Source organism: Rhipicephalus microplus, chromosome 5 (genome assembly GCF_043290135.1).
Source record: "Rhipicephalus microplus isolate Deutch F79 chromosome 5, USDA_Rmic, whole genome shotgun sequence".
Taxonomy (NCBI): Eukaryota; Metazoa; Arthropoda; class Arachnida; order Ixodida; family Ixodidae; genus Rhipicephalus; species Rhipicephalus microplus.
The window spans coordinates 191,474,179-191,496,080 of record NC_134704.1 but is presented as its reverse complement, the minus strand read 5'-3'; the positions used below and the strand labels follow the sequence as shown (position 1 = coordinate 191,496,080).

General features: G+C 42.5%; 2 protein-coding genes across 2 annotated transcripts in view; one reads left to right on the top strand and one right to left on the bottom strand.

Moving 5' to 3' along the window:
• The window catches only part of LOC119173296 (uncharacterized), a 1,087,060-nt gene that overhangs the window by 700,049 nt on the left and 365,109 nt on the right, over positions 1-21,902 (top strand). The window lies entirely within an intron of this gene.
• On the bottom strand, positions 3,139-5,340 carry LOC142817455 (uncharacterized). Its single transcript, XM_075894469.1, has one exon. It carries the CDS (start codon positions 5,325-5,327, stop codon positions 3,648-3,650), a length of 1,680 nt encoding a protein of 559 aa, XP_075750584.1. The 5' UTR covers positions 5,328-5,340; the 3' UTR covers positions 3,139-3,647.

Sequence of the window (21,902 nt, the reverse complement as noted above, 5' to 3'; positions counted from 1 at the left end):
AGGGTATCGTACTGGCAGACTTGGTGTCATTAGGTTGTGTATGAGGGACAATTAATCAGGTGCCTGATCGTAAAAAAAGTTCACGTGCTACGTGACGCCACATATGCGCATAAAAGAGTGTTTCACACTCGTCGCTTGGCTCATAGATATCGGTGACTGACACTCCTACTTCTAAATTCACATATAAATCCAAAAAAGTGGATGGAGGGAAGCCCGCTGCGGTAGCTCAGTGTTTAGAGCATCGAACGCATTATTTGAAGGTCATAGGTTCGATTCCTGCTCACGGCTGGTTGTTTTTTCACCCACTTTAGTTTTTTATTTACATTCCATTGGTTCTAGTAACGTCCCCTGTATATTCCTAGGCATTACTGTCTGTTAGATCTCATTATTATTGTGTAAAAACACGGAAAAAGCGAGCCCTTAGGTACACACCTATTTCCCTTATTCATTACCGAGTGTATCGTACTGGCAGACTTGTTGTCATTAGGTTGTGTATGAGGGACAATAATCAGGGGCCTGCTCGTAAAAAAAGTTGACGTGCTACGTGACGCCACATATTCATTCATTAATTCATTCATTTATTTATACTTTTAGCCCAGAAGTGGGCCGTTACAGGGTAGAAGTACAAACAATTATTCACGAAAAAGAAGTACCGTACAGGTCTCGAGATAATTTCCCGGTATTATTGTGAGCAGCAACTCGAAGTTATACATAACAAGAAATGGAACACGCATGCAATGCAATACATACGCGCAGAACAGCACATGACGCATTTGAGGCGGCACTTTTGCACCGCGCTGAAGATTTGAAACACAACTACTGCAGTCTCATGCAACCAACAAAAAGTACAGACGCACATCACTGTTATTCAGGAAATAAACGTTTGAGATTCTCTTCAAATGATGTAAGTGAGGAACAATCATTTATAGACTCTGGCAGCATATTCCAATCTTCAATAGCACGGGGAAAGTAACTAAACTTAAAGCAATCGTTACGTGGGACTAGGGGTGGTATGTACATACTATGGCGATGTCTGGAGTGTTCTTGTGTGTTGACCTGGAAGTAATCTGAATAGTTTAGTTTAAAATGATTATGAATTAACTGGTAGAGGAATTTCAGACGCTCAATCCTTGTCCTAAGCTCAGGACTATCCTGTCCAGCTTTTTTACAAAGTTCAGTAGGTGAATGATGTCGGCGATATTTATTAAAAATAAATCTAGCACCAAGTCGCTGTATTTTTGCTATTTTATTGCAGTTTGTCTTTGTGTAAGGGTGCCAGACAATTTTAGAATATTCGATAATAGGTCTGACAAGGGTTTTGTAAGCAAGACACTTTATATCAGATGGGGCGGTATAAAGGTTACGTCTAAGGCTATACAGTGCCTTGGTAGCCCTGGAGCATACATTATCAATATGAGTGTTCCACCGGAGGTCGGGCGTGAACCATAACCCAAAATATTTATAGTTTTGTACACCCTTAAGGAAAGCATTGCCAATCTGGTAGTTGTAATCTAGAGGTGCTTTCTTTCTAGTTATAGTCATAAAGACTGTTTTTTCTGTGTTCAAACTCATTTGCCATTTTTCGCACCAATCCTTTATTCTTTGAAGATTGTTGTTTAGATTAACTTGGTCATGTTCAGTCTCGATTCTGCTGTAAACAACACAGTCATCGGCAAACAACCTTATCGGGACCGTAACCCGGTTTGGTAGGTCATTTATATATAACAAAAATAAAAGGGGACCCAGCACGCTCCCTTGGGGAACTCCGGAATTAACTGCAACTGCTCTAGACTGTTTATTTTTTATTTGAACAAACTGCTGACGGCAGCTGAGATAGGATGAAAACCATTTTGTCAAGTGATTATTTTGAAACGTTTTGTCAATTTTAAACAGGAGCTTTGAGTGCGACACTTTATCAAATGCCTTTGCGAAATGCAAATATACCACATCAGTTTGACCACGCAAATTGATTGTTTTTGAAAGATCATGAACAAATTCGATTAACTGTGTAGTTGTAGATAAGCCTTGGCGGAAGCCATGCTGCTTTGAAAATAATAGATTGTGCGTATCAAGATAGGACATCAGGTGTTTGTTAACAATGTGCTCGAGTATCTTTGAACATGTACTGATAAGCGAAATAGGACGGTAGTTGCGCTCGTCCCGTGAGGAGCCACTTTTGTGAACAGGGGTAATTTTAGCCCGCTTCCACGCTGGTGGGAAAGAGCCACTGCGCAGAGACGACTGAAATATTTTTGTAAGGAAGCGAGCCGCCCATTCAGCGTATCTGTACAGAAATTCGTTTTGTATACCATCAGGGCCGGGGGTTTTTCTTGTATTTATATTAAGTAGAAGATTTAGGACACCCTCTTCGCTAATTACCACATCATCGATCGGCCGCTGCAATGATGACGTAGAAAACTCGGGCAAAATACCATTATCAAGAGTAAACACAGAAGCAAAAAAAGAATTGAAATTATCAACACGTTGTTGAGTAATTTCAGGTGGCCTCGGGGAGCTTGCTGGGGGAGATATAAAGCGCCAAAACCTTGAGGGGGCTTCCTTCAAGTATTTCGTCAATGTCACATTGAAAAACCGATCCCTGGATTGCTTGATTTCAGTTTTTGTCTCATTGAAGAAATGCAAGCTGTTCCTTCAGGGGTACAATTTTTTGCACAAGATTTTTGTTTCCGTTTTAGTTTTCTTTTTGTGTGAATGATTTCTCTGGTAATCCAGGGATTGGTTTTACAAATGCGTTTTCTAATCCTGGGTACATAGCTGTCTATGCACTTCCCTACAACAATTGAAAAGAAATGCCATAGCCTATCAGTGCTGCAGTCAGTGTTGTAAAGGACCTGAAATTCATCAAAGGACCTTTCAAGATAGTCCAAAATAGACACATCATCAGCCGCCATAAAATTCAATACAGTGTTAAGTGTGGGTTTACCCAAGGTGTCTGGGGACAATGCTAGGTGCGTTACTACCATTCTGTGGTCGGACAGGCCTTCTACAACTTCACAACGGCTGAGTAACGGCAACAGCTTTGGGGACACAAAAACCAAATCAAGGATAGATGACCTTGTAGTCCCTATCCGAGTAAATTCAGTGACACTTTGCGTTAGCCCGTAGCAGAGTGCCAACTCCAGTAGTTGCTCAGCACTTGCAACCTGTTCCGATCCAGGAGATTGGGATAGCCAATTAATATCCGGAAGATTGAAGTCCCCTAATAATAATACGTTATCTTGGAGGCTAAAATTAGAATCCATAAAATTTCTTAGCTTTGCGATTATATCCAGGGAGGAATTCGGCGCTCTATTAATCCCTCCAATATACACAGTTCACTCGCTGAACCCACACCTAATCCACAACATTTCTATGTCACAATTATCATCCAACACTGAAAACCTAATGTTGTCTTTAATAAGAAACGCAACACCACCACCTCTTCCTTGCCGGTCTTTTCTAACAATTATGCAACCTGTAGGTGTTACTTCGAAATCTGCTACATCCGTATGTAACCAAGTCTCTGTTACGACCATTATATCCGGTTCATGCTCCAGGATTGCGGCTTCAACTGCATCAGCTTTATTCAGCAAACTTCTGGCGTTTACATTAATAACCTTAACAGATGCTGTTGGTCTCGATTTGCGTCAGTCAGAGCTGGTGAGACCTGGGCTAGCATACCTGAATCCCTCGTTGGTAGCCTCATTCCAGCCATAGAGAACGTTGTTTACTTTCAGTTTATCGATGATTAGTTTAACCTTTGCTCCCTTTGCTCTTTCATCCGCTGATGAAATCCATAGTTGTTTTCTGATTTCAACTACTCGTTTAGAGTAATCTTCGCTGATACTGAATTGTGTCTCCTTGAGATTGCGGCAGTTTTTCAGTATTTTGGTTTTGTCCCTGAAGTCTCCTACTTTCAAGATGACCGGACGGCTTCTTTCAGGTATTTTCTTTCCTAGACGGTGAATTCTCTCAATGGATGTACACTTTGAGCCATGTAACTTGTCAAAGATATCGTCATTCACCTTACTTAAGAGTACTGCCTCATCCTCAGATTCTTCTTCTTCCACTCCGCGCACAATAAGATTGTTGCGTCTAGAACGATTATCTAAGTCATCGATCTGCCTGGCAAGAGCCGTCAATTCACTGTCATGGCGACCAACACTTGATTCTATCATAGTAAGCCGGTTCTGTGTTTCACCCAACCCTTCAAGTTGTTTTTCAATAGTCTGGAGCCTAACATGCATGTCGGAAATGCTGGCATCCGTAGATGTCTGCTTGGCCTGAATTTCATTAACTTTTGCTAGTATTTTACTCTGGTTACTTAATATTTCCTCCAGCATTTTTTCAACCTCGGGCCCAGGATTTTCTTCTACGTCACCGGACAACTTCAGTAACAGGCTTACAACTGAAACACAGTCATTTAAGCAACCAAGAACAATGTGTGGACTCGGCAGCACAATCAGGCAGGTACAGTTACTACGAAAACCATACTTTCTATCACCAACCTGCACAAGTAGAGGCACGTAAGGCAACATCGTCACGGCGGTGCTGCCGTGTCCACTGAAGGTCGAGACCATGGCCCTTGCTTTTATATGCTCCGGGCAGCTTGCTATCGGGGAGGCGGAGGACGTCATCGTGCTCCACGGGGGTGCGCAGTCGACGAAGTGCACGTGGCACAGCATCGTTGACGCCACTGGCGATGATCTAGTTGCGCAGTAGTTGAGTTCCTTCGAGGGCTGGTGCGCATTCTTTATCAGGGTCCATTGGTAGTGTTGTCCAGCGATAACATGGGCCGCTGCTGCGTCCGCGAAGAACCACGCCAAAACCTGCACAAGTAGAGGCACGTAAGGCGACATCGTCACGGCGGTGCTGCCGTGTCCACTGAAGGTCGAGACCATGGCCCTTGCTTTTATATGCTCCGGGCAGCTTGCTATCGGCGAGGCGGAGGACGTCATCGTGCTCCACGGGGGTGCGCAGTCGACGAAGTCCACGTGGCACAGCATCGTTGACGCCACTGGCGATGATCTAGTTGCGCAGTAGTTGAGTTCCTTCGAGGGCTGGTGCGCATTCTTTATCAAGGTCCATTGGTAGTGTTGTCCAGCGATAACATGGGCCGCTGCTGCGTCCGCGAAGAACCACGCCAAAACCTGCACAAGTAGAGGCACGTAAGGCGACATCGTCACGGCGGTGCTGCCGTGTCCACTGAAGGTCGAGACCATGGCCCTTGCTTTTATATGCTCCGGGCAGCTTGCTATCGGGGAGGCGGAGGACGTCGTCGTGCTCCACGGGGGTGCGCAGTCGACGAAGTCCACGTGGCACAGCATCGTTGACGCCACTGGCGATGATCTAGTTGCGCAGTAGTTGAGTTCCTTCGAGGGCTGGTGCGCATTCTTTATCAGGGTCCATTGGTAGTGTTGTCCAGCGATAACATGGGCCGCTGCTGCGTCCGCGAAGTACCACGCCAAAACCTGCACAAGTAGAGGCACGTAAGGCGACATCGTCACGGCGGTGCTGCCGTGTCCACTCACATATGCGCATAAAAGTGTGTTTCACACTCGTCGCTTGGCTTATAGATATCGCTGACTGACACTCCTACTTCTAAATTCACATATAAATCTAAAAAAGTGGATGGAGGGAAGCCCGCTGCGGTAGCTCAGTGTTTAGAGCATCGAACGAATTATTCGAAGGTGATAGGTTCAATTCCTGCTCACGGCTGGTTGTTTTTTCACCCACTTTTCCTTCTTATTTACAATCCATTGGTTCTAATACCTTCCCCTGTACATTCCTTGGCATTACTGTCTGTTATATCTCATTATTATTGCGTAAAAACACGGGAAACACGAGCCCTTGGGTATACACTTATTTCCCATATTCATTACCGAGGGTATCGTACTGGCAGACTTGGTGTCATTAGTTTGTATACGGAACTATTAATCAGATGCCCGCTCGTAAAAAACGTTCACGTGCTTTGTGATGCCACATATGCGCCTAAATTAGTGTTTCACACTCGTCGTTTGCCCTATCGATGGCGCTGACTGACACTCCTACTTCTAAACTCACATATAAATCCAAAAAAGTGAATAGAGGGAAGCCCGCTGTGGTAGCTCAGTGGCTAGAGCATCGAACGCGTTAATTGAAGGGCGTAGGTTCTATTCCTGCTCACGGCTAGTTAATTTTTCACCCACTTTTCTTTCTTATTTACAGTTCATTGGTTATAATGACATCCCCTGTACATTTCTTTGCATTACTGTCTGTTAGATCTCACTAATATTGTGTCAAAACATGGAAAAACGAGCTCTTAGGTATACACTTTTTTCCCTTATTCATTAACGAGGGTCTCGTACTGGCGGACTTAATGTCATTAGGTTGTATACGGAACTAATAATCAGTCGCCCGCTCGTAAAAAAACGTTCACGTGCTTTGTGACGCCACAAATGCGCGTAAAAAAGTGTTTCACACTCGTCGCTTGGCTTATTGATATCGCTGACTGACACTCCTACTTCTAAATTCACATATAAATCCAAAAAAGTGGATGGAGGGAAGACTACTGTTGTATCTCAGTGGCTAGAGCATTGAATGCGTTATTCGAAGGTCGTAGGTTCGATTCCTGCTCACGGCTGAATATTTTTTCACCCACTTTTCCTTCTTATTTACATTCTATTGGTTCTTATACCTTCCACTGTGCATTCCTTGGCATTACTATCTGTTAGATCTCATTATTATTGCGTAAAAACACGGAAAAACGAGCCCTTAGGTATACACTTTTTTCCCTTATTCTTTAACGAGGGTCTCGTACTGGCAGACTTGGTCTCATTAGGTTGTATACGAGGGATTATGAATCAGCTGCCGGCTCGGAAAAACGTTAACGTGCTACGTGACGCCACATATGCGCATAAAAGAGTGTTTCATATTCGTCGCTCGGCCTTTAGATATCGCTGACTGACACTCCTACTTCTACATTCACATATAAACCCAAAAAAGTGAATGGTGGGAAGGCCTCTGTGGTAGCTCAGTGAGTAGAGCATCGAACGCGTTATTCGAAGGTCATAGGTTCGATTCCTGCTCACGGCTGGTTAATTTTCACCCACTTTTTCTTCTTATTTATATTTCGTTGGTTCTAATAACTCCCCCTGTACATTTCTTGGCATTACTGTCTGTTAGATCTCATTAATAATGTGTTAAAACTCGGAAAAACGAGCCCTTAGGTATGCACTTCTTTCCCTTATCCACTAACGAGGGTCTCGTACTGGCAGGCTAGGTGTCATTAGGTTGTATACGAGAACTATTAATCAGTTGCCCGCTCGTAAAAAAGTTCACGAGCTACGTGACGCCACATATGCGCATAGAAGAGTGTTTCACACTCATCGCTTTTCTTATAAATATCGCCGACTGACACTCCTACTTCTACATTCACATATACACCCAAAAAAGTGGGTGGAGGGAAGACCGCTGTGGTATCTCAGTGGCTAGAGCATCGAACGCGTTATTCTAAGGTCGTAGGTTCGATTCCTGCTCAATGCTGGTTGTTTTTTCACCCACGTTTGTTTTTTATTTACATTCCATTGGTTCTAGTAACGTCCCCTGTACATTTCTAGGCATTACTGTCTGTTAGATCTCATTATTATTGTGTAAAGACACGGAAAAAACGAGCCCTTTGGCATACACTTATCTGCCTTATTCATTAACGAGGGTATCGTACTGGCAGACTTGGTGTGATTAGGTTGTATACGAGGGACAATTAATCTGCTGCCTGCTCGCAAAAAAATGTTCAAGTGCTACGTGACGCCACATAGCGCATAAAAAAGAGTGTTTCACACTCGTCACTTGACTTATAGACGCTGCTGACTGACAATCCTACTTCTAAATTCACATATAAACCCAAAAAAGTGGATGGAAGGAAGGCCGCTGTCGTAGCTCAGTGCTTAGAGCATCGAACGCGTTATTAGAAGGTCGTAGGTTCTATTCCTGCTCACGGCTGATTATTTTTCCCCCACTTTTTATTCTTATTTACATTCCATTGGTTTTAATAACTTCCCCTGTACATTCCTTTGCATTACTGTGTGTTAGATCTCACTAATATTGTTTCAAAACATGAAAAAACGAGCTCTTAGGTATACACTTCTTTCCCTTATTCATTAACGAGGGTCTCGTACTGGCGGTCTTGGTGTCATTAGGTTGTATACGGAACTAATTATCAGTCGCCCGCTCGTAAAAAACGTTCACGTGCTTTGTGACGCCACATATGCGCGTAAAAATGTGTTTCACACTCGTCGCTTGGCTTATAGATATCGCTGACTGACACTCCTACTTCTAAATTCACATATAAGTCCAATAAAGTAGATGGAGGGAAGACTACTGTTGTATCTCAGTGGCTAGAGCATTGAACGCGTTATTCGAAGGTCGTAGGTTCGATTCCTGCTCACGGCTGAATATTTTTTCACCCACTTTTCCTTCTTATTTACATTCCATTGGTTCTTATACCTTCCTCTGTGCATTCCTTGGCATTACTATCTGTTAGATCTCATTATTATTGCGTAAAAACACGGGAAAAACGAGCCTTTGGGTATACACTTATTTCCCATATTCATTACCGAGGGTATCGTACTGGCAGACTTGGTGTAATTAGGTTGTATACGAGGGACAATTAATCAGCTGTCCGCTCGTAAAAAAAGTTCACGTGCTACGTGACGCCACATATGCGCATAAAAGAGTGTTTCACACTCGTTGCTTGGCTTATAGATATCGCTGCCTGACACTCCTACTTCTACAATCACATATAAACCCAAAAAAGTGGATGGAGGGAAGGACGCTGTGGTATCTCAGGGGCTAGAGCATCGAACGCGTTATTCGAAGGTCGTAGGTTCCATTCCTCCTCACGGCTGGTTATTTTTTCACCCACTTTTTCTTCTTATTTACATTCCATTGGTTCTAATAACTTCCCCTGTACATTCCTTGGCATTACTGTCTGATAGATCTCATTGCTAATGTGTAAAGACACGGAAAAAACGAGCCCTTAGGCATACACTTATCTCTCTTATTCATTAACGAGGGTATCGTACTGGCAGACTTGGTGTCATTAGGTTGTATACGAGGGACAATTAATCAGCTGTCCGCTCGTAAAAAAAGTTCACGTGCTACGTGACGCCACATATGCGCATAAAAGAGTGTTTTACACTCGTTTCTTGGCTTACAGATATCGCTGACTGACACTCCTACTTCTACATTCACATATAAACCCAAAAAAGTGGGTGAAGGGAAGGCCGCTGTGGTAGCTCAGTGGCTTGAGCATCGAACGCGTTATTCGAAGGTTGTAGGTTTCATTCCTGCTCACGGATGGTTATTTTTTCGCCCACGTTTTCTTCTTATTTACATTCCATTGGTTCTAATAACTTCCCCTGTACATTCCTTGGCATTACTGTCTCTTAGATTTCATTATTATTGTGTAAAAACACGGAAAAAACGAGCCGTTAGGTATACACTTCTTTCCCTTATTCATTAACGAGGGTCTCGTACTGGCGGACTTGGTGTCATTAGGTTGTATACGGAACTAATAATCAATCGCCCGCTCGTAAAAAAACGTTCACGTGCTTTGTGAAGCCACATATGCGCATAAAACAGTGTTTCACACTCGTCGCTTACTTTTAAGTGGCGCTGACTGACACTCCTACTTCTAATTTCACATATAAACCCAAAAAGTGGATGAATGGAAGGCCGCTGTGGTAACTCAGTGGTTAGAGCATCGAACGCGTTATTCGAAGGTCGTAGGTTCTATTCCTGCTCACGGCTGGTTATTTTTTCACCCACTTTTTCTTCTTATTTACATTCCATTGGTTTTAATAACTTCCCCTGTACATTCCTTGGCATTACTGTCTGTTAGATCTCATTATTAATGTGTAAAGACACGGAAAAAACGAGCCCTTAGGTATACACTTATATCCCTTATTCATTAACGAGAGTATCGTACTGGCAGACTTGGTGTCATTCGGTTGTATACGAGGGACAATTAATCATGTGCCTGCTCGTAAAAAAAGTTCACGTGCTACGCGACGCCACATATGCACATAAAAGAGTGTTTCACACTCGCCGCTTGGCTTATAGATATTGCTGACTGACACTCCTACTTCTAAATTCACATATAAATCCAAAAAAGTGGATGGAGGGAAGCCCGCTGCGGTAGCTCAGTGGTTAGAGCATCGAACGCATTATTCGAAGGTCATAGGTTCGATTCCTGCTCCCGGCTGGTTGTTTTTTCACCCACTTTTCCTTCTTATTTACATTCCATTGGTTCTAATACCTTTCTCTGTACATTCCTTAGCATTACTGTCTGTTAGATCTCAATATTAATGTGTAAAAACACGGCAAAAACGAGCTCTTAGGTATACACTTATTTCCTTTATTCATTACCGAGGGTATCGTACTGGCAGACTTGGTGTCATTAGGTTGTGTATGAGGGACAATTAATCAGGCGCCTGCTCGTAAAAAAAAATCACGTGCTACGTGACGCCACATATGCGCATAAAAGAGTGTTTCACACTCGTCGCTTGGCTTATAGATATCGCTGACTGACACTCCTACTTCTACATTCACTTATAAACCCCCAAAAGTGGGTGGAGGGAAGACCGCTGTGGTATCTCAGTGGCTGGAGCATCGAACGCGTTATTCTAAGGTCGTAGGTTCGATTCCTGCTCACTGCTGGTTGTTTTTTCACCCACTTTTGTTTTTTATTTACATTCCATTGGTTCTAGTAACATCCCCTTTACACTCCTAGGCATTGCTGTCTATTAGATCTCATTATTAATGTGTAAAAACACGAAACAAACAAGCCCTTAGGTATACACTTATATCCCTTATTCATTAACGAGAGTATCGTACTGGCAGACTTGGTGTCATTAGGTTGTATACGAGGGACAATTAATCAGCTGCCCGCTCGTAAAGACGTTCACGTGCTACGTGACGCCACATATGCGCAAAAAACAGTGTTTCACACTCGTCGCTTACTGATAAGTGGCGCTGACTGACACTCCTACTTCTAATTTCACATATAAACCCAAGAAAGTGGATGAAGGGAAGGCCGCTGTGGTAACTCAGTGGTTAGAGCATCGAACGCGTTATTCGAAGGTCGTAGGTTCTATTCCTGCTCACGGCTGGTTATTTTTTCACCCACTTTTTCTTCCTATTTAAATTCCATTGGTTCTAATAACTTCCCCTGTACATTCCTTGGCATTACTGTCTGTTAGATCTCATTAATAATGTGTAAAGACACGGAAAAAACGAGCCCTTAGGCATACAGTTATCTCCCTTATTCATTAACGAGGGTATCGTACAGGCAGAGTTGGTGTCATTAGGTTGTATACGAGGGACAAATATTCAGCTGCCCGCCCGTAAAAAAAGTTCACGTGCTACGTGACGCCACATTTGCGATAAAAGAGTGTTTCACACTCGTCACTTTGCTTCTAGATATCGCTGACTGACACTCCTTCTTCTACATTCACATATAAACCCAAAAAAGTGATTGGAGGGAAGGCCGCTGTGGTAGCTCAGTGGCTAGAGCACCGAACGCGTTATTCGAAGGTCGTAGGTTTCATTCCTGCTCACGGCTGGTTAATTTTTCACCCACTTTTCTTTCTTAATTACAGTTCATTTAATTTAATAACATCCCCTGTACATTCCTTAGCATTACTGTCTGTTAGATATCATTATTATTGTGTCAAAACACAGAAAAACTAGCCCTTAGGTATACATTTCTTTCCCCTATTCATTAACGAGGGTCTCGTAATGGCAGACTTAGTGTCATTAGGTTGTATAAGAGGGACAATTATTCAGCTGCCCGCTCGTAGAAATTGTTCACGTGCTACGTGACGCCACATATGCGCATAAAGAGTGTTTCACACTCGCCACTTGGCTTATAGATGGTGCTGACTGACACTCCTACTTCTAAATTCACATATAATCCCAGAAAATTGAATGGAGGGAAGGCCGCTGTGGTTGCTCAGTGCTTCAGGCATCGAACGCGTTATTCGAAGGTCGTAGGTTTTATTCCTGCTCACGGCTGGTTATTTTTTCTCCCAATTTTCTTTCATATATACATTCCGTTGGTTCCAATAACTTTCCCTGTACATTCCTTGGCATTACTGTCTGTTAGATCTCTATATTAATGTGTAAAAACACGAAAAAACGAGCCCTTAGGTGTACACTTCTTTCCCTTATGCATTAACGAGGGTCTCGTACTGGCAGACTAGGTGTCATTAGGTTGTATACGAGGGACTATTAATCAGCTGCCCGCTCGTAAAAAAATGTTCAGATGCTACGTGACGCCACATATGCATAAAAAGAGTGTTTCACACTCGTCACTTGGCTTATAGACGCTTCTGACTGACAGTCCTACTTCTACATTCACATAAAAACCCAAAAATTGGGTGGAGGGAAGGCCGCTGTGGTATCTCAGAGGCTAGAGCATCGAATGCGTTATTCGAAGGTCGTAGGTTCCATTCCTGCTCACGGCTGGTTATTTTTTCACCCACTTTTTCTTCTTATTTACATTCCATTGGTTATAATAACATCCCCTGCACATTCCTTGGCATTACTGGCTGTTAATTCTCATTATTATTCTATCAAAACTCGGAAAAACGAGCCCTTAGGTATGCACTTCTTTCCCTTATCCACTAACGAGGGTCTCGTACTGGCAGGCTATGTGTCATTAGGTTGTCTACGAGAACTAATAATCAGCTGCCCGCTCGTAAAAGAGTTAACGTGCTACGTGACGCCTTGTATGCGCATAAAACAGTGTTTCACACTCGTCGCTTGGCTTATAGATAGTGCTGACTGACACTTCTACTTCTAATTTCACATTTAAACTCAAGAAAGTGGATGAAGGGAAGGTCGCTGTGGTAACTCAGTGGATAGAGCATCGAACGCATTATTCAAAGGTCATAGGTTCGATTCCTGCTCACGGCTGGTTGTTTTTTCACCCACTTTTCCTTCTTATTTACAGTACATTGGTTCTAATACCTTTCCCTGTACATTCCTTAGCATTACTGTCTGTTAGATCTCATTATTAATGTGTAAAAACACGGAAAAAACGAGCCCTTAGGTATACACTTATTTCCCTTATTCATTACCGAGGGTATGATACTGGCAGACTTGTTGTCATTAGGTTGTGTATGAGGGGTAATTAATCAGGTGCTGCTCGTAAAAAACGTTCACGTGCTACGTGACGCCACATATGCACATAAAAGAGTGTTTCACACTCGCTGCTTGGCCTATAGATATTGCTGACTGACACTCCTACTTCTAAATTCACATATAAATCCAAAAACGTGGATGGAGGGAAGCCCGCTGCGGTAGCTCAGTGGCTAGAGCATCGAACGCGTTATTCTAAGGTCGTAGGTTCGATTCCTGCTCACTGCTGGTTGTTTCTTCACCCACTTTTGTTTTTTATTTACATTCCATTGGTTCTAGTAACGTCCCCTGTACATTCCTAGGCATTGCTGTCTAATAGATCTCATTATTAATGTGTAAAAACACGAAACAAACGAGCCCTTAGGTATACACTTATATCCCTTATTCATTAACGAGAGTATCGTACTGGCAGACTTGGTGTCATTAGGTTGTATACGAGGGACAATTAATCAGCTGCCCGCTCGTAAAGACGTTCACGTGCTACGTGACGCCACATATGCGCAAAAAACAGTGTTTCACACTCGTCGCTTACTGATAAGTGGCGCTGACTGACACTCCTACTTCTAATTTCACATATAAACCCAAGAAAGTGGATGAAGGGAAGGCCGCTGTGGTAACTCAGTGGTTAGAGCATCGAACGCGTTATTCGAAGGTCGTAGGTTCTATTCCTGCTCACGGCTGGTTATTTTTTCACCCACTTTTTCTTCTTATTTAAATTCCATTGGTTCTAATAACTTCCCCTGTACATTCCTTGGCATTACTGTCTTTTAGATCTCATTAATAATGTGTAAAGACACGGAAAAAACGAGCCCTTAGGCATACAGTTATCTCCCTTATTCATTAACGAGGGTATCGTACAGGCAGAGTTGGTGTCATTAGGTTGTATACGAGGGACAAATATTCAGCTGCCCGCCCGTAAAAAAAGTTCACGTGCTACGTGACGCCACATTTGCGATAAAAGAGTGTTTCACACTCGTCACTTTGCTTCTAGATATCGCTGACTGACACTCCTTCTTCTACATTCACATATAAACCCAAAAAAGTGATTGGAGGGAAGGCCGCTGTGGTAGCTCAGTGGCTAGAGCACCGAACGCGTTATTCGAAGGTCGTAGGTTTCATTCCTGCTCACGGCTGGTTAATTTTTCACCCACTTTTCTTTCTTAATTACAGTTCATTTAATTTAATAACATCCCCTGTACATTCCTTAGCATTACTGTCTGTTAGATATCATTATTATTGTGTCAAAACACAGAAAAACTAGCCCTTAGGTATACATTTCTTTCCCCTATTCATTAACGAGGGTCTCGTAATGGCAGACTTAGTGTCATTAGGTTGTATAAGAGGGACAATTATTCAGCTGCTCGCTCGTAAAAATTGTTCACGTGCTACGTGACGCCACATATGCGCATAAAGAGTGTTTCACACTCGCCACTTGGCTTATAGATGGTGCTGACTGACACTCCTACTTCTAAATTCACATATAATCCCAGAAAATTGAATGGAGGGAAGGCCGCTGTGGTTGCTCAGTGCTTCAGGCATCGAACGCGTTATTCGAAGGTCGTAGGTTTTATTCCTGCTCACGGCTGGTTATTTTTTCTCCCAATTTTCTTTCATATATACATTCCGTTGGTTCCAATAACTTTCCCTGTACATTCCTTGGCATTACTGTCTGTTAGATCTCTATATTAATGTGTAAAAACACGAAAAAACGAGCCCTTAGGTGTACACTTCTTTCCCTTATGCATTAACGAGGGTCTCGTACTGGCAGACTAGGTGTCATTAGGTTGTATACGAGGGACTATTAATCAGCTGCCCGCTCGTAAAAAAATGTTCAGATGCTACGTGACGCCACATATGCATAAAAAGAGTGTTTCACACTCGTCACTTGGCTTATAGACGCTTCTGACTGACAGTCCTACTTCTACATTCACATAAAAACCCAAAAATTGGGTGGAGGGAAGGCCGCTGTGGTATCTCAGAGGCTAGAGCATCGAGCGCGTTATTCGAAGGTCGTAGGTTCCATTCCTGCTCACGGCTGGTTATTTTTTCACCCACTTTTTCTACTTATTTACATTCCATTGGTTATAATAACATCCCCTGCACATTCCTTGGCATTACTGGCTGTTAATTCTCATTATTATTGTATCAAAACTCGGAAAAACGAGCCCTTAGGTATGCACTTCTTTCCCTTATCCACTAACGAGGGTCTCGTACTGGCAGGCTATGTGTCATTAGGTTGTCTACGAGAACTAATAATCAGCTGCCCGCTCGTAAAAGAGTTAACGTGCTACGTGACGCCTTGTATGCGCATAAAACAGTGTTTCACACTCGTCGCTTGGCTTATAGATAGTGCTGACTGACACTACTACTTCTAATTTCACATTTAAACTCAAGAAAGTGGATGAAGGGAAGGTCGCTGTGGTAACTCAGTGGATAGAGCATCGAACGCATTATTCAAAGGTCATAGGTTCGATTCCTGCTCACGGCTGGTTGTTTTTTCACCCACTTTTCCTTCTTATTTACAGTACATTGGTTCTAATACCTTTCCCTGTACATTCCTTAGCATTACTGTCTGTTAGATCTCATTATTAATGTGTAAAAACACGGAAAAAACGAGCCCTTAGGTATACACTTATTTCCCTTATTCATTACCGAGGGTATGATACTGGCAGACTTGTTGTCATTAGGTTGTGTATGAGGGGTAATTAATCAGGTGCTGCTCGTAAAAAACGTTCACGTGCTACGTGACGCCACATATGCACATAAAAGAGTGTTTCACACTCGCTGCTTGGCCTATAGATATTGCTGACTGACACTCCTACTTCTAAATTCACATATAAATCCAAAAACGTGGATGGAGGGAAGCCCGCTGCGGTAGCTCAGTGGCTAGAGCATCGAACGCGTTATTCTAAGGTCGTAGGTTCGATTCCTGCTCACTGCTGGTTGTTTCTTCACCCACTTTTGTTTTTTATTTACATTCCACTGGTTCTAGTAACGTCCCCTGTACATTCCTAGGCATTGCTGTCTAATAGATCTCATTATTAATGTGTAAAAACACGAAACAAACGAGCCCTTAGGTATACACTTATATCCCTTATTCATTAACGAGGGTATCGTACTGGCAGACTTGGTGTCATTAGGTTTTATACGAGGGACAATTAATCAGCTGCCCACTCGTAAAGAAGTCCACGTGCTACGTGACGCCACATATGCGCATAAAACAGTGTTTCACACTCGTCGCTTACTGATAAGTGGCGCTGACTGACACTCCTACTTCTAAGTTCACATATAAACCCAAGAAAGTGGATGAAGGGAAGGCCGCTGTGGTAACTCAGTGGTTAGAGCATCGAACGCGTTATTCGAAGGTCGTAGGTTCTATTCCTGCTCAAGGCTGGTTATTTTTTCACCCACTTTTTCTTCTTATTTACATTCCATTGGTTCTAATAACTTTCCCTGTACATTTCTTGGCATTACTGTCTGTTACATCTCATTATTAATGTGTAAAGACACGGAAAAAACGAGCTCTTAGGCATACAGTTATCTCCCTTATTCATTTACGAGGGTATCGTACTGGCAGACTTGGTGTCATTAGGTTGTGTACGAGGGACAATTATTCAGCTGCCCGCTCGTAAAAAAGTTCACGTGCTACGTGACACCACATATGCGCATAAAACAGTGTTTCACACTCGTCGCTTACTGATAAGTGGCGCTGACTGACACTCCTACTTCTACATTCACATATAAACCCAAAAAAGTGGGTGAAGGGAAGGCCACTTTGGTAGCTCAGTGGCTAGAGCATTGAACGTTTTATTTGAAGGTCGTAGGTTTTATTCCTGCTCAAGGCTGGTTAATTTTTCACCCACTTTTCTTTCTTATTTACAGTTCATTGGTTATAATAACATATGTCTACATTCCTTGGCTTTACTGTCTGTTAAATCTCATTAATATTGTATCAAAACACGTAATAACGAGCCCTTAGGTATACGCTTCTTTCCCCTATTCATTAACGAGGGTCTCGTACTGGCAGACTTGGTGTCATTAGGTTGTATACGAGGAACTAATAATCAGCTGTTCGCCCGTAAAAAAATGTTCACGTGCTACGCGACGCCACATATGCGCATAAAAGAGTGTTTCACACTCGTCACTTGGTTTATAGATGGCGCTGACTGACACTCCTACTTCTAAGTTCACATATAAATCCAAAAAAGTGGTTGGAGGGAAGCCCGCAGTGGTATCTCAGTGGCTAGAGCATCGAACGCGTTATTCGAAGGTCGTAGGTTCGATTTCTGCTCACTGCTGGTTGTTTTTTCACCAAGTTTTGTTTTTTATTTAAATTCCAGTGGTTCTAGTAACGTCCCCTGTACATTTCCTGGCATTACTGTCTATTAGATCTCATTATTAACGTGTAAAAACACGGAAAAAACGAGCCCTTAAGTATACAAATATATCCCTTATTCATTACCGAGGGTATCGTACTGGCAGACTTGGTGTCATTAGGTTGTATACTAGGGACAATAATCAGTCGCCCGCTCGTAAAAAACGTTCACGTGCTTTGTGACGCCACATATGCGCATAAAACAGTGTTTCACACTCGTCGCCTGGCTTATAGATATCGCTGACTGACACTCCTACTTCTACATTCACATATAAACCCAACAAAGTGGGTGGAGAGAAGACCGCTATTGTATCTCAGTGGCTAGAGCATCGAACGCGTTATTCGAAGGTCGTATGTTCGATTCCTGCTCACTACTGGTGTTTTTTTCACCCACTTTTGTTTTTTATTTACATTTCATTGGTTGTAATAACTTCCCCTGTACATTTCTTGGCAATACTGTCTGTTAGATCTCATTAATATTGTGTCAAAACACGGAAAAACGAGCCCTTAGGTATGCACTTCTTTCCCCTATACTTTAACGAGGATCTCGTAAGCGTAGATTTGGTGTCATTAGGTTGTATACGAGGGACTATTAATCAGCTGCGCACTCGTAAAAAATGTTCACGTGCTACGTGACGCCACATCAGCGCATAAAAGAGTTTTTCACATTCGTCACTTGGCTCATAGATGGCGCTGACTGACACTCCTACTTCTAAATACACATATAAACCCTAAAGAGTGGATAGAGGGAAGGCCGCTGTGGTAGCTCAGTGCTTAGAGCATCGAACGCGTTATTCGAAGGTCGTAGGTTCTATTCTTGCTCACGGCTGGTTATTTTTTCACCCACTTTTCCTTCTTATTTACATTCCATTGGTTCTAATAACTTTCTCTGTACATTCCTTTGCATTACTGTCTCTTAAATCTCATTATTAATGTGTAAAGACACGGAAAAAACGAGTCCTTAGGTATACACTTCTTTCCCTTATTCATAAACGAGGGTCTCGTACTGGCGGATTTGGAGTCATTAGGTTTAATACGGAACTAATAGTCAATCACCCGCTCGTAAAAAACGATCACGTGCTTTGTGACGCCACATACGCGCATAAACGAGTGTTTCACACTCGTTGCTTGGCTTATAGCTATGGCTGACTGACACTCCTACTTTTACATTCACATATAAACCCAAAAAAGTGGGTGGAGGGAAGGCCGCTGTGGTATCTCAGAGGCTAGAGCATCGAACGCGTTATTCGAAGGTCGAAGGTTCCGATCCCGCTCATGGCTGGTCAATTTTTCACCCACAATTTTCTTATTTACAGTTCATTGGTTATAATAACATCCCCTGCACATTCCTTAACATTACTGTCTGGTAAATCTCAATAATATTGTATCAAAACACGGAATAACTAGACCTTAGGTATACACTCCTTACCCCTATTCATTAACGAGGGTCTCGTACTGGCAGACTTAGTGTCAATAGGTCGTATACTAGGGACAATAATCAGCTGCCCGCTCGTAAAATAAGTTCACGTGCTACGTGACGCCACATATGCGCATAAAAGAGTGTTTCACAATCGTCGCTTGGCTTATAGATGCTGCTGACTGACACTCCTACTTCTGATTTCACATATAAACCCAAAAAAGGGGATGGAGGGAAGGCCGCTGGGGTAGCTCAGTGCTTAGAGCATCAAACGCGTTATTCGAAGGTCGTAGATTCTATTCTTGCTCACGGCTGATTATTTTTTCACTCACTTTTTATTCTTTTTTAGATTTCATTGGTTCTAATAGCTTCCCCTGTACATTCCTTTGCATTACTGTCTGTTAGATCTCACTGATATTGTGTCAAAACACGAAAAAACGAGCTCTTAGGTATACACTTCTTTCCCTTATCCATTAACGAGGGTTTCGTACTGGCGGACTTGGTGTCAATAGGTTGTATACGGAACTAATAATAAATCGCCCGCTCGTAAAAAACGTTTACCTGCTTTCTGACGCCACATATGTGCATAAAAAAGAGTGTCTCACACTTGTCACTTGGCTTATAGATGCTGCTGACTGACACTCCTAATTCTGAATTCACATATAAACTGAAAAAAGTGGGTGGAGGAAAGGCCGCTGTGGTAGCTCAGTGCTAAGAGCATCGAACGCGTTATTCGAACATCGTAGGTTCTATTCCTGCTCACGGCTGATTATTTTTTCACCCACTTTTTATTCTTATTTACATTTCATTGGTTCTAATACCTTCCCCTGTACATTCCCTTGCATTACTGTCTTTAGATCTCAGTGATATTGTGTCAAAACACGGAAAAACGAGCCCTTAGGTGTACACTTCTTCCCCTATTCTTTAACGAGAATCTCGTAAGCGCAGATTTGGTGTCATTAGGTTGTATACGAGGGACTATTAATCAGCTGCCAGCTCGTAAAAAATGTTCACGTGCTACGTGACGCCATATATGCGCATAAAAGAGTGTTTCACACTCGTCTCTTGGCTTATAGATATCGCTGACTGACACTCCTACTTCTAAATTCACATATAAACCCAAAAGAGTGGATAGAGGGAAGGCCGCTGTGGTAGCTCAGTGCTTAGAGCATCGAACGCATTATTCGAAGGTCGTAGGTTCTATTCTTGCTCACGGCTGGTTAATTTTTCACCCACTTTTCTTTCTTATTTACATTCCATTGGTTCTAATAACTTTCCCTGTACATTGCTTGGCATTGCTGTCTCTTAAATCTCATTATTATTGTGTAAAAACACGGAAAAAACGAGTCCTTAGGTATACACTTCTTTCCCTTATTTATAAACAAGGGTCTCGTACTGGCGGACTTGGTGTCATTAGGTTGTATACGGAACTAATAGTCAATCACCCGCTCGTAAAAAACGATCACGTGCTTTGTGACGCCACATACGCGCATAAACGAGTGTTTCACACTCGTTGCTTGGCTTATAGATAGTGCTGACTGACAATCCTACTTCTAAATTCACATATAAACCCTAAAGAGTGGATAGAGGGAAGGCCGCTGTGGTAGCTCAGTGCTTAGAGCATCGAACGCGTTATTCGAAGGTCATAGGTTCTATTCTTGCTCACGGCTGGTTATTTTTTCACCCACTTTTCTTTCTTATTTACATTCCATTGGTTCTAATAACTTTCCCTGTACATTCCTTGGCATTACTGTCTCTTGAATCTCATTATTATTGTGTAAAAACACGGAAAAAACGAGTCCTTAGGTATACACTTCTTTCCCTCATTCATAAACAAGGGTCTCGTACTGGCGGACTTGGTGTCATTAGGTTGTAAACGGAACTAATAGTCAATCAACCGCTCGTAAAAACGATCACGTGCTTTGTGACGCCACATACGCGCATAAACGAGTGTTTCACACTCGTTGCTTGGCTTATAGCTATGGCTGACTGACACTCCAACTTTTACATTCACATATAAACCCAAAAAAGTGGGTGGAGGGAAGGCCGCTGTGGTATCTCAGAGGCTAGAGCATCGAACGCGTTATTCGAAGGTCGAAGGTTCCGATCCTGCTCATGGCTGGTTAATTTTTCACCCACATTTTTCTTATTTACAGTTCATTGGTTATAATAACATCCCCTGTACATTGCTTGGCATTGCTGTCTCTTAAATCTCATTATTATTGTGTAAAAACACGGAAAAAACGAGTCCTTAGGTATACACTTCTTTCCCTTATTCATAAACAAGGGTCTCGTACTGGCGGACTTGGTGTCATTAGGTTGTATACGGAACTAATAGTCAATCACCCGCTCGTAAAAAACGATCACGTGCTTTGTGACGCCACATACGCGCATAAACGAGTGTTTCACACTCGTTGCTTGGCTGATAGATAGTGCTGACTGACAATCCTACTTCTAAATTCACATATAAACCCTAAAGAGTGGATAGAGGGAAGGCCGCTGTGGTAGCTCAGTGCTTAGAGCATCGAACGCGTTATTCGAAGGTCGTAGGTTCTATTCTTGCTCACGGCTGGTTATTTTTTCACCCACTTTTCTTTCTTATTTACATTCCATTGGTTCTAATAACTTTCCCTGTACATTCCTTGGCATTACTGTCTCTTGAATCTCATTATTATTGTGTAAAAACACGGAAAAAACGAGTCCTTAGGTATACACTTCTTTCCCTTATTCATAAACAAGGGTCTCGTACTGGCGGACTTGGTGTCATTAGGTTGTAAACGGAACTAATAGTCAATCAACCGCTCGTAAAAAACGATCACGTGCTTTGTGACGCCACATATGCGCATAAACGAGTGTTTCACACTCGTTGCTTGGCTTATAGCTATGGCTGACTGACACTCCAACTTTTACATTCACATATAAAACCAA

What these genes read in the sequence shown, in the direction of transcription:
- LOC142817455 (XM_075894469.1), bottom strand. Translation starts at nt 5,327, where the DNA reads ATGCTGTGCCACGTGGACTTCGTCGACTGCGCACCCCCGTGGAGCACG.